Here is a 13934-nt window from a genome sequence, read left to right on the forward strand (position 1 = left end):
AGATTTTCTACCTGTGGAGGGTGGGGTCAGCTATGCCATGCGGCCAACCCCCGCTGTGGAATGGCTGAAGGCCTTCTGCAGTGGGCAGCTGCTCACCCACGGTGGGATGAGCGAAGGGCCTGGCTAGAGGCCAGCCTATGTAGCCAGGCCATCTTGCTCACGGCCAAAGGACATGCACAGTAGTGGTTTGCTTAGAGAGGGTTGGGCGCAGGGCCTGGCTGAAGCACAGGCCTTCCATCAACCTATGCGGGCATAGCTAAACAGCATGCACAGCGGAGGTTGGCCACTCCCGTAGTATTGGGTACAAGGCAGCTGTGTGCAACAGATTTTGGCTGCCTGCCAATGATTGGGCACATGACTTGACCTGAGGCAAGGCCCTGCGGCCAAAATTTGCTGAACATGAGGCTGAAGACCGGGCACAATGAGGGTTGGGTGCAGGGAGCTCTTGGATATGATGAATGATCAAAAATTCACTGAAAAAACAAAGGCTAAAGTGAAGCTATGGTTGCATTGATTACAACAACGGAAGATGTTTTTTTTAAACTCAAATTTACCTAAAAAAACACAGTCAAATTGCAGTTATGGTTTTGATTGAAACTGAAAAAATACTTAAATTCACAAGTTGTGGTTAGGACCACAATCTGTAATTCTCAGAGCAGGCATGCAAACTATAACTCACACACCAAATGCAATGCTCATGACTTGACAATATTGATATCAATAATTAACACAAAAGAACAAAGTAACTAAACAGCAAGACCTAATTAAATCAATAAATGGTAATACATTTAGTCCAAGTGCTAAGGGTAATGTGTTATGTAATTTTATTTGTAAGATATTGCAGCATGTAATCTACATCGATTTCATTGAGGGTAAAGTCATGAGCATAACATTTGGTGTGTGAGTTGTGGTTTGTATGGCTGTTTTGAGTTACTGATTGTGGTCCTAACAACTTCATATGTAAGAGGTTTTTCGCTTTTAATGTGTAATCCTAAATGCATTTTAGCTATCTCTACCAGAACACTTTGACTGCTGTAGGAAATGCCCTGGAGTTGTTTTAAATAAAAAACATTTTTTTAAGCTGAATCCTCGTCAGTATCACTTCTCAGTGATATTAGTTGGCGTTTTTAGGTCTTCCCTAGGCAGCTCACACGCTGTCTCTTGGAGACAAGCTCTATCTACTTCGTGGGCTTTCAGCATGCCCACTGCTTTTCATTTGTTCCTTCTTTTGCCTTTTGAAATTCCTTGTTTTCGTTGGTGAATGGTTGCTTTTTGTCTGTCCTTTTAGCATGTTGTTCCCTCTCATTGGACACTGGCCCTTTTACATGTCTAATTTAATTTCTGGCCATTTATGTTAATTTCGGCACACTATTTGTTTTGTTGGTTTCTGGCCATAACACAAGCGCTCATGTTTTTAGTCGCTCTGTTCCTGTTTATTGTTTTGTGTCCGTAACACGAGCGAGCTGGCCAGTGGAGCCGACCTCCGATAAAAACTTCTTAATGACTAATGCATGCGGGTCAGTTTAGAGAGGCGAGGGTAGCCTAGCTAGTGCCAGCATAAGCGCTGCAGAAGCCGTACAATGCTCCCACAGACACCTATCCTTTTTAACCCGTTGCATGCTTGTGACAGAACCGCTCCGTCACAAGCCACGGGTGAGCTGTGCGTGTGATGGAATGGTTCCGTCACAGCCCGCTCGCCGCGCCTGCGCGGCGCGAGTTCCGTGCCTGCGCTGACTAAATAATGGGCGGGCGGGTTCGTGGCGGAACCGTTCCGTCACAAGCACAGCTCACCCGCGAGCCGTGACGGAGCGGTTCCGTCACAAGCACGGGACCGCCGCACGACCGCCCCCCCTTAGCGCTGCGGCGGAATAGCCGCCGCAGCAAAGGGGTTAAATGTAGTTGCCTTGCTGTTCAGTGTCTTGTTTTAAATGACCCTAGCATTGTGCGGGAGTATATATTATTGTGTCTGTGTATTGATGTCAGAGTCCCTGCCCCCACACTAGTTCCATGAGACGCTTTTGACTAGTGGTGCCCACTACTACTGAGAATCGCCAGAAGTTGCCAAAGCTATAGTTAAGACTGACCCCAGTGGCAAATTACTGCAAGCCCCATGATTGTGTCCAGTGGCTCTTCCTTGCTGGCCCCATGGCCTCCTCCTGTCCCCAACCACCCCTCCCCCTCAAATGTTGCCTGATACATGAAGGTTGTGCAAGGTGCTTACTATTCACTTAGGACCAAGCCTGATTTGCATATGGTTGCTCCAGGTCTGGAGTGGTGCCGTAGGCAAAAAAAGATGGCTTGGAATGTAGCCCGAGAGATTTAGGGCCCGATGTAGGTAAACGCGATTTTCCGATTTCAAAATACCGAGGCGGGCCGAATCGGTATTCTGAAATCGGAAAACGATATGTAGGAAAAAAATACCGAATGAAAACCGAATCGGTCGGCATCGGTAATGAGAATCGGTACGTTCCGATTCAGCTCGTTCCGAATCGGAAATTACCGATTTGGCCAACAACGAATCGGAAAACACCGAATCGGCTCTCATCGAATCGGATAGTTCCGAATCGGCGAATACCGAATCGGTAAAAGCCGATTCGGTAAAAACCGAATCGGCAATCATAGACCCATGGCGAAAAAGCCCATAGGAATGCATTGCATGAACCGATTCGGCTTTTACCGAATCGGATAATACCGAATCGGATTTTACCGATTCGGCTAATACCGAATCGGTAAAAGCCGATTCGGCAATAGGCGATTCAGCCAATGAGGTGGCTCCCCCTCCCCCACCCAAACAGGGAGTGGCAACCCTGGCAGGTGCAGACAATTAAGAAGTTTCTAGAAGTTACTGGAAAGCCTGCCTGAGCCCAACACACAGTTAGCAGCAGTGGGAGAAGGAGGTTGCAGACTGAACAACAGCAGAATGGCAGATCAGGCAGGAAGCCAGAAGTCCTCCCAAAAGAGGAAGCCCAAATTCACCACCACAGAACTGCAGGTGCTGGTTGAGGAGGTGGTGAGGGTGCACCGCCAGCTCTTTGGCAGGCTGTCCCTCAACGTGCCAGACAGCACGAAGAGGAGATTGTGGACCGACATCGCACAGAAGGTCAATGCTGCTGGAGTCACCCCCAGGTCCATTGAGGAACTAAAGAAAAGGTTCTACGACCTCCGCAGCCTCACGAAGAGGAAGCTGGCCGAAATCCAGAGGCAGGCTGGACACACCGGAGGAGGCCAGAACCCGGCGCCACCCCTCACCGAGCTGGAGGAAATTGTCTCCAGCACCATCGAGAGGGCGAGCATCGTAGGGATCGGGACCCTGGACAGCACTGCGATGGCCACAGCTACAGGTAAGAAGCATGCGCATCATGACACACCCTACCAGACACCTCCCCATTAGACACAATGCATAGGCAAACACCAGCACTGTACTGCCACCAACATACAAGAGACAAGCATCATGGTACATGTAGTCAGCAGAAGTTAGCCAGATATGTCAGTGCAGAATCACAAGACAGGAAACAGTGTGACACGGTGTAAGGAGATGCAAGGACATGTGGAATGCCATAATTGTACTGCCTGTAATACATCGGCACTCAGTTTACAAATGCTTCTTTGTACCTAGGGGCACCATCAGGCAGCACCACTGTGGCAGCAGAGGGAGCCTCGACATCTACTACTGCAGTGGCAGGGCCCAGCACCAGCCAGCCTGGCCAGGAGGAGGAGGATGAGGATGAGGAAGGAGACACCACAGGGCTTGGAATGGAGGGAGTCCTGGTGATTGATTTCCAGGCAGTGCACTCCCCAGTACTGCCCAGCTCACCCCCCTTGCAATTTTCACCATGCAACTCCCCAACAAGGCAGACCATTCCGCCGACAACAGCTCCTGCCACAACCGTGGCCTTGCCACCCGTCCTACCTGTCCTGGGAGCAGGGGCACCGGGACCGGCCAGCACCACACCACCACCAGTGGCACCCCAGCCCACTCAGCAGGCCGGAGGCAGCAGTGCCAGACGCCGTGCCACCACCACCACCACCACCACTGCTGCACCAGCACGGGAGGGCAGTGTGTTCCTGGGCCTGGAGGGCCAGATGGTCAAAATCCAGCGCCAACAGGCCAGATCCACCATGGCCTGCCAACGCCAGCTCCTGCAGCACAACCTGCAGATGGGGGAGTTGGTGAAGGGGTTCCAGGCTGTTGTGGACAGCAACAAGGAGGTGGCAGCAGGGTTGGGCAGGCTGACCACTGCCATCACCCACTCCTCTGCCAGGCAGGAGGAGCATGAGGTTGCGCGCAGGAGGGATGCCCGGGTGCTCAACCGGGCCATGGCCCGCCTTGCATCGGCGACCGCCCAGCTGTGCATCCGAAGCGCAAATCAGGAGTCGGTGCAGAGTCAGCAAACGGCTGAGCTGACCAGGGGGATGGCCAGAATCACCACGGCCATGGAGGCCATGTTAATTTCAAACGCCGCCTCCAATCCTGCCCTGGACCTGGGTGATGCTGGAGACAGCAGCAGCCGCAGCAGCCCGGCCAGCGCTGCATCAGAGCCAAGGAGGAGCACCAGGCGATCCGCTGATGCTGCAGGCCATTCGGAGGGGGCCGGGGGACACCCCAGTGGGTCTGGAAAGCGGGCCAAAAAATAGGCTGGCAAGGGGGGATGATCATACCAGGACCCTGGACTTTATTTGTTTTGACAGACTCCATTTTTTAATGCACTTCAGTGATGTAACTGTGGTGCATCACTATTAAAAATTTTATTTTCCAAGCAACATTTAGCTGTCTTTGCATCTGTACTCAGTCAGAAATAGTTCTCAGTGATCTCCTCACGTCTGTATCTGCCATCACATGGCGTACACACCCCAGCTGGCTGTGTCAGTGGCACAGCTTCGTCGTCGTCATAGTCCTCGTAGTCAGACAACTCCACCTCAGTGCCCTTCTTGACCGCAAGGTTGTGTAACATTGCACATACAGCTATGATCTTGCAGCAGGTGATGGGGGTATACTGCCTTGCACCTCCACTCTTGTGCAGGCATCTGAATCTACTTTTCCAGATGCCAAAGGTCCGTTCCACAACATTCCTGGTGCGTATGTGGGCCCGGTTATACCTCCTTTGGCTGGGTGTGGAGGGGTTGAGGTAGGGGGTGAGTATGAATGAGCGGAGGGCATATGCACTGTCGCCTGGAAGAGAAAGGGGTCACATTAGACACATGCATACATGTATTACACCTACCTACCATGTGTTATGGGGGTCTGATGATGTGGCTCACCTAGGAGGTATCCTTCTCCAAAATCGCCAGCCATCAGCCGTGCATATATGCCGCTCTGTTGGAATATATAGGAGTCATGGGTACTCCCTGGAAATTTTGCTACCAGGTCTGTGATGGTGCACTTGGCATTGCAGATCACCTGCACGTTGATGGTGTGTGTCGATTTCCGATTGCGGTATATGTATTCGGTGTCCGCTGGTGGGCAAATCGGAATATGCGTGCCATCTATGCAACCGATGACTTGGGGAAAGTGTGCCATCTGGTAGAAGTCCGCTTTGGTTTGTAGCAGTTCTGCGTGGGTTGCAGGGAATGAGATGTATTGGTCCATCCTGTCTATCATGGCGTCAAGGAATATGTGGAAGAACCTTGACAGGCTGCTCTGGCTCACCCCTCCTGCTGCTGCTACTCCACTTTGATAGCTGCCAGACGCTACCAGGTGTAGGCTGCATAGCACCTGGACGTGCGCAGGGATGGCGTGTGCCCTTGGGGTGTGGTGGTCCAAGTATGGCTTAAGGTCCCTGATGAGCTCAAGTATGGTGTCAGAGTCCAGCCTGTATCTCTGTAGGATCTCAGCCTCAGTGAGCATGAACAGGGTTATCCTCTGTCTGTAGACCTGTTCATTTCTTAGCCATTCCCTCTGTCCTTCCTGCTGTAGCCGTAGCCGCCTCGCAATGACATAGAAAGCTGCCATCCTGCAAGTTGCAATGCATTTTGGGACTGTTTATATGGGTTGGAGTTGGTTACCACCTGATTGCAATCCATGGTAAATACCGAGTGAATTCTACCGATTTTGAGCCGATTTCGGTGTTTCTGTGCCTCCCTACATCTCCCCAACTGTTGGAATCGGGGAATTTCCCGATCGGAGATTCATACGAATCGGCATGTTTTCCGATTCGGTTCATGTCCGAATCGGTATTTCTACCGAATCGGTACATGGACCGATTCGGTGATTTCCCGATTCGGTGTCACTAACGAATCGGTAGTGGGACCGAATCGGTGAATTCCCGATTCGGTGTCACTAACGATTCGGTACATGGACCGATTCGGTCTTTGTCACCGAATCGGTGTTTTTCCGATTCGTTACATATCCGATTTTCGGTATGTACGTATCGGATCCTTTCACGTTCGGTACACATTCCGATTCGGTTTTCTATCCGATTCGTTCTGTTTTTGGTTCCCTACATCTCGATGGCTGTTTACCGATCGGTAAGGGCCAAAAATCGGTATTTTCGGCCGATACCGATCGGTAAAGCCCTACCTACATCGGGCCCTTAGTGCCTGAAACTTTTCCCTGGAGACGGGACTGATATTTACCTGGTAGGCTTCAGAATAGGGCTGGGCTGTTTCCACAGCAGTATGGCTGTCTTCACCTAACAAAGGAAGACCTGGATGGCCTTATTGTAGTTGCAGCGTCCTATAGTATTTTGCTGATTTGGATATTTTTATTAGGGTTTATTTTAGTTTCCATTCTCCGGAATATGTACATGTTCCTTCCTAGGGTTCAGGCCGCCGAGTTAGCATTACCCAGGCTGCCTGAACCCTAGAAATGTACCCGTGCCGGAGAGGGGGGGCATGACTAAGTTTTCTGCATTGCATAGATTTTGATTAAAGTGACGGGAGGGGAGAGTAGATGAAACTGTGGCAACTTGTACTAATAAATTAGATTTTTTTGCATTTTTTGAAAACTGTGATTTATGTTCAGTCAGTGGATCTTAGCAAAATTATTTAAAATTAAAATACAAAGAAATCTGGTAAGAAAAATGTTAACCTAAAGAGAGGAAATCAGAAATATTTGAGAAACATGGAAAACTGCTCGAAAAAGTCAGGAATGAGGGGAGAAGGAGGGAATGGAAGCAAGATGCCGGGGAATGAGAGAGTGAGCAATATTTTACATGAGGCAGGGGGTGGAGAAAGGAGTGAACTAGGAGGCAAGGGATGAGGAGAAAGGAGTGATATACGAGGCAGGTAGTGAGGAGAAAGGAGGGGAAAGGGACACAGGAATGAGGGAGAGATTAAATCTGAACTTAGGGAATGCGCCCAGGGGGAGCTTTGGGGACTCGTATATTTAACACTTCCTCTTCTTCATAGTAATTTTATTTTCATGTATTTAAATGAAAGGTTTTGAAAGCTGTTGTGTTTGGCGACGGAAGGACTGGGATAACGTGGAGAATGAGCCAGCAGAGTCAGGGAGACAGTGAGCATGAGTGGCAGAGAGAGAAGGGGAAAGGGACCTAAGTGGGCAAAGCAAATCTCCCCCTGCCTCAAAAACATATGAATGTGTGCTTGTGTGATGCAACTGGTGCTCCTGCAGAGCGCTCCAATGCCTGGTTGGTGCTACATAAACCTGCAAGCGCGGGAAGCTGGAGGGGGCGCCGCAGAGACTCGTGCAAAGAGGGGAGGCACGCAAGCTATGCCAGCCTGCCGCCAGAGCACGTCAGGGAGGAATGCGGCCCAGGAGTGATGTCAGCGCCGGTCACGCGCCCCAGGCAGCAGCATCCTCTATGATCAAACAAGCATTTGCAATGCAATAGGGCTTGCATTTACGCAAGACCTACTGCATTGGAAACAGCAGTGCGGGTAGGCAAGAAGTCACGAATGGGAGTAGGGGGTGGTGAGGGGCGAGAACTCATGACCTGCGGAGGGAGACAGGGAAGAAAATAGTGTTCCGAGTAAAGGGACCAATAACCATGGAAGGACATGAGGCGGGACTAACAAGCCTAAAACCAATCAGAAGGCAGCATTTAACACCTAAGCCAATTAAAAAGATGGGCAGAGAGTGGGTGAAGCTTCCACACTATACTGAATACTGCATACCTCTGAAACCAAGACACTCTTTGACCGTCCGTACTCTTGGACTTATTGGGACTTTGACTGGAACCAAGACTGCATCAAGGAAGCGTCCTGCTGCTCCGGGTATAGCTGTTCTTCAAGTCTCCAGCCTCATTTGTAACTGGGCTTCGCTATCTAGAAGACCTGTGGGCATCAAGGTCATCAGAAGAAATCTTCTTTGAAATGAAGCAGTCACTCACCTGCATCTGCAGACACCCCAACAAAGCTGACCAGTCTGCTGCTCCTGTCGTCCTGCGGACTTCCTAAGGCTGAGCTACCCAGGTGGTGGTTCTGTGGCTCTCCAGAGGCCAGACCTGTCTTCCCTGCAATTTGGAGGACAGTATCCCATGTCGGAGCCTCTAACCCCTGTGCACCATGTCAACTTGCTGTTGACAAGGCTTGTTGGCTCTGTACTCCAGAGATCTACTGGCTACAAGATGCTCCAACCTCCAGCCCCTCATTTCTCCAATATCAGCAGCCTCACAGCATCCCATGCACCGTGGGCCTCCATCTTTTTTGAGCAGCCAGTTTTTTGAGCGACTCCTGTGCCTTCGGCCTGTGGATCCTCTCGAGGGTCTTCTTCTGCTTTGGTGGGTTCCCCTGCTTGCTTGGGGCCTGCTCTAATTCTCCTGCACTTAGTGAGTCCCTTGCACCTTGCTGGTCCCAACAATTGCATCTTGTCATCTTCGACACTAGTTGCGGCTATGAAGGCTTGTTGGTGCTCCCGTCGGACACCGACCACCAAGACACTGACATCCGACGTGGGACCGCTTGACATGGCTCTTGGTCTTCCTCAGGGTTTCCTGGTCCCCACAGCTGCAGCAACAAGGTGCTCATTAAGTCTCCTGAGCTCCCTGCCAGGGGTGGGCACTGTGCTTCCTGGTCACTTCCGAGTGGCATAAACTCTGTACCCTCTCCTTGGAGGTTCTTCTCTTCAAGAATCCACCTTTGGATTTCACTGGACATCTTCACGAACTTCTCCAGAAACCTTTTCTCCAATTTTTCCATTGTCATCTATGGCAGGTTCCGACGGCACTTTACCCCTATGCACATGGCTTCCCTGGTACAGGTTACTTGGCTCCTGGACCATCCAAGGGTGGGGTAGCTCTCTAACCTTCTGTCCTCCAAAGGGTTTCTTTGTGGTCCACTGGGAAGGGTCCTTCTTTTTTAAAACTGAAACTGTGACTTCTCCATTGACTTCTGTTGGGCACACAGCTGTGTTTCCACTCTTCACACAGCCTCCATGGCGTTTCTGGGCACTTGCCTTGGGTGATTCCTTGTTCTCCCAGCTCCTCTGAGTCTTCTGGTCCAAGTCCTATTCTTCCTTGCAGTTCTAATTCTACTTTCTTAGTATATGGTTTGGTCTTCCCCTGGAGACCACTGTATATTTGAGCTATTTACCTGATTTCTTTTGACTACACCATACAAGGGCTTTGCAGTATGATGTGAAGTCTAAGTGGGCACTATGGGAACCTGTTTGACTCCATTCAGGTATCTGAGGTGACTACAATAATCCTGCAGTGGAGACTCCTCACCAACCAGCAAGGGGAGGCTGAGGCAAGTCTTCACAGTTGCACCACCTCCATGTTGTATTACAACAAGCAGGGTGGAATTTAGACCTGGACTCTGTGGCAAAAGGCCCCTGCGCCTGGAAAAGTCTGAATCGTCAATGAACCTTCCTGATCGTACATCATCTGGCAGGATCTTTAAACGCCAAAGCAGATGAGCTCAGCCAACAAAGCCTAGCGGATCACGAATGGCAAACACACCCGGAGATGATGCCGGTTGTCTTTCTACAAAGGGGAGAGCCCTGATCAATCTATGTGCCACTGCAGGGAACATGCAGTTTCAAATTTGTTTCTACGTTGGAGTTCTAAAGAAGCCTTTCTCTCAGAGACTCATTCCTCTTGGACTGGAACTCGCCGCCTCTTCCGCTTCTACCCCGAGTTCTGGAAAAGATTAACAATGGCAGGCATAAGTCATCCATGTGATTCCGGATTGGGCCAAGAGAGTGTGGTATCTGGAACTTCATGGCATGAGCTCTGCTCAGGCTGCAGCTTCAAGAGGATCTTCTGTTGCAGCAGCAAGTCATGGCCTTTCACCCGGGCTTGTGCAGTGCACATCTCCATATGTGGAGATTGAGCAGCGGCAGTTAACTGCATACGATCTCGATCCCGAAGTAGCGAATGTCATTTATGTACCTAGGCATTCTTCCACAAAATCCATTTATGCAGGACCTGGGGAAAAGTTTATGGCGGTGTAGCACCTGCAATACAGACCCCTAAATCCAAACTGTTGGATGTGCGTTCTGTCTTTAGTCCAGCAAGGACGTGCAGGTAGCATTATTAAAGTTTACTTGTCAGCCCTTCGGCCTTTATGAGTTTGCTGCACAAACTGTCCTTGTTAAAATTACCTATGTGTCTCTAAAAAGGTTTGATCTATATGTTCCTTCTGATTCATTTTTTTATGCCATAGTGGGACCATAATTTGGTCCTTACTTTTCTTATATGTAATCCCTTTGAATCACTAAACAGTTGTCCCTTTCATTTACTGACCCTGAGAATGGTTTTGAATAACATCAGGTGTAGCATGAGTGAGGTCCAATCCCTGTCACTTCAGCTGCCTTACACCACCTTCTTTCCAGACAAGCTGGTACGAAGGACCAAGCAGCTTTTCGTCAGAAGGTTGTCCCTTTTTTCCATGTTCGACAGTCCATTACTTGTCAGCATTCTTTGCCCATCCTCACCCCTCGAAAGAGGAGAGACTCCATCGTTTGAACCCCAAACTAACGCTCAATTTTTATATTTGTGCCAAAAATCTTAGGGTGGATGGACAGCTCTTTGTGGGGTATTCTGGGACAAAGAAAGGCAAGGCAGTGCGGAAGAGAACCTAGTGGCTAGTCAGGAGTGTTGAAGGCCCATTGCACCAGGGCCAAGGCAGTTACCATCGCATTGAAACGCGAAATATCTCTTGTTGATATCAGTCAGGTTGAAATGTGGCCATTACTGCCAACGTTTACAAAGCACTACTGCACTGGGTAGGGCATTTTTGGCCATTCGGTCATATAGGACTGTGTGATCTGAGCCATTCCACAGCCTACCACCTGGACAGTGTTGTAAAAGCTGTTTCCCGGGGCAAAAGGGATTACATAATATCCCCCCAGTTGTGAGTGATCTATTCTGAGAAGGGGTTGTGAAGGGAGGAAAGTAGTTCTTTTTTAAATTCTTTTTATTTATCATTGTCACAACAATGTATAAGAACATAATATGTCTTCAGTACCAGTCCACACAAAACATTGCCATACATTGAAGATGATCTGTAGCAATATTATCAGGTTTTCACCACTTCCAACTTCTGTCTCCCCAATAAAATGCCAGGCGGTGTATATTCCTTGAGTAAAAACATTTTGAATCAGTTAAGTCAGTAATTATTGAAATTATCCTTCCAGAATCTCCATATATTAGTGTATTTCTTTGGGAATCCTCTGAAACTATAAACAGTCTCTTCAACTGTTGAACAGTAATACCCCTTAGCCATTCACAGAAGGGGGATGCTCTTGATCTCCAATGCCTGGCTATATCTCTCTTGGCCAGCACACATCCAATACCAACTAAAATGCACTGCCCCCACCCCGGAGGCCACCGTAACCCAGGAGTACCCCTAGGATTACCATCTTCGTATCATGACTAAGGCTCCCTGTTTTCTGTTTTTAATGATTTTTTCAGATAAATACAGACAGAGAACCATTTATTTTCCTGTCTGTATTTATTTGTAAATGTGGATAAAAACAGACATTTGATTGCTTCTAAATGCTGTCAGTCATGACTGCCAGGCAATTATCCGTGCGGTTTGACAGGAAAGGGGATTAAAAAAAATAGAGATTTTAGTAAAGAACCCTAAACAGCAGTAGATTTGTACAATCTTGATACTAAAATTTACAAGTAAAATTAGCAAAAAATAAATATGGATAAATACAGACGGAAATGACAAAAATATAAATACCATAAAAGCGGAAGCCCTAATCATGACCTATTTGAATGCCTGACCAGAGCAATAATGTTTTTTCAGTATTTCTGGATAACTGGACATTCCCAGATCACCTGAATTCAAGTGCCTTTTTTACATCTGCATGAAAGACACTCTGGGCCCAAACCTGTCATGTGTATAGTAAACTGTGTGGAGGTATTTGAACTATATCAATTTTAGCTGGGCTGGGATCACCAACTGTTTAACAGCCATCTTAGTCTCCACCTAATCCTCCTCACCTAGTTCTCTCAAGTCAGATTCCCAATGTTCCTGCAGTGCATCCATGGGGTCTGGTACATTGATCATCAAGGTTTTGTAGAAATGTGAAATGCCATCTCCCAATTTTCTCCATCGTGAGTTAAGGATCTGGTTGATTAAAATCATGGACTGGGTCTGGACCTATCCCAAGAGTTTGCAGTGCATGCCGTAGTTGTAAATAAAGGAAGAACTGGGACTTGTATAGCTTGTGTTCCTTGCTCAGTTGCTCGAATGAGAGCATGTGACTGTACCCCCATACATCTGCCAGTTTAGAGATACCCAACCTGTTCCATTCCTTAAACCATTGTAATCGTGCTGATTTCTTGAACCAGCACCCTAGTCACAGTGGTGTTTCCCAGTTGATCGTCATGTTCCACCCCACCCACTTCAAAACCTTATGCCAGCATTCGACTGCTATGACAGTAACTTGGGATGTCTGTGCTGGAATCCCTGTGCCATACAGCCAGGACTTGGGCACCGCCAAGCTCTCAAATCTAGCCATGACCAGGGGGCCAAGCTCTCAAAGTCATCCAGTTCTAGCTGGAAGGCTGGTTCGTCTCAGTCCCCAAAAATTCAGCTATTGAATGATAATGTGTGTGCTCGCCAGCAGTATAGTTTCACATCTTGGCTTCAACTTTGATCAGTAAGATCGGCCTGTACTAGGCCCGGTCCTCTGGTGGTTTATTTGGCTTAGGGATGACTAAGACGGTTGTTCTAAAAATGTCTGGGGACAGGCACTTACTTTGAAGGGCTTTGTTAAAAACATCCAACATGGGTGGAACCAAGTTAGGTGCAAATTTCCTAAAATATTTAACAGGTTCCCCATTTCGACTTGGGGCATTCCTATAGGCATTTTTTTGCCAAGAGTCAGTTCCTTCTCTGTTAGGAGTATGTCAAGTTCAGCTTTGTCCCTGGGAGAGAGTGTTGGCATAGCCATGTCAAGTACAGTTGGTATGAGATTCTAATAGTGGAGGCGATTATGGCTTTTATAATGACTCGTAATCAGCAAAAGGCTTCAACTATTGCTTGTACATCATGTAGTGCCCTCCCTTCTGCATCTCTTAACATGGACCATAATCTAGACCCAGAGTCTTTGTTGGCCGGGCAGTAAACCAGCTTCCTGATTTGTCACTGTGGGAAAGTAGGATCTGCTTCCATGGTTACCCCCACTTTTTGCTGGTGTCATTCTGGTGTTCTGACTAGTCTGCCCCCAGTCACATAACTCTCTCCCTAAACTGGACTTTGGTAAGTACTTTGGTACTGTCCTGATTGACTACTGGTATACCCTTATAAGTCCCTAGTATATGGTCCTAAGGTACCCAGGGCATGGGTACACCAGGGTTCTCCCATGGGCTGCAGCATGTATTGTACCACCACTTCCAGACCAATCAAACTGTGACGTCAGGCCTGCCATTGCAGCATGTGTGAGCTGGTGCTAACACCACTCACAACAGATAAGTTTCCTTATATCTGCGGTGACTATAAGTCACCCCTAAGGCAGGCTTTTCAATCCTGAAGGCAGGGTGCTTGGTTATAAGTGTTAAGGTGCTCTGCATGAGCAG

General features: G+C 48.5%; 2 protein-coding genes across 2 annotated transcripts in view; both read left to right on the forward strand.

The window, feature by feature from the left end:
- CLOCK (clock circadian regulator) overlaps positions 1-13934 on the forward strand; it is a 1177342-nt gene that overhangs the window by 658892 nt on the left and 504516 nt on the right. The window lies entirely within an intron of this gene.
- On the forward strand, positions 2634-4840 carry LOC147728845 (uncharacterized). The gene is made up of 2 exons (XM_086963350.1): positions 2634-3341; positions 3617-4840. The coding sequence occupies exons 1-2, from the start codon at positions 2921-2923 to the stop codon at positions 4633-4635; spliced, it is 1440 nt and encodes a 479-aa protein (XP_086819476.1). The 5' UTR covers positions 2634-2920; the 3' UTR covers positions 4636-4840.

Source organism: Lissotriton vulgaris, chromosome 3_1 (genome assembly GCF_964263255.1).
Source record: "Lissotriton vulgaris chromosome 3_1, aLisVul1.2, whole genome shotgun sequence".
In the NCBI taxonomy this organism is placed as follows: domain Eukaryota; kingdom Metazoa; phylum Chordata; class Amphibia; order Caudata; family Salamandridae; genus Lissotriton; species Lissotriton vulgaris.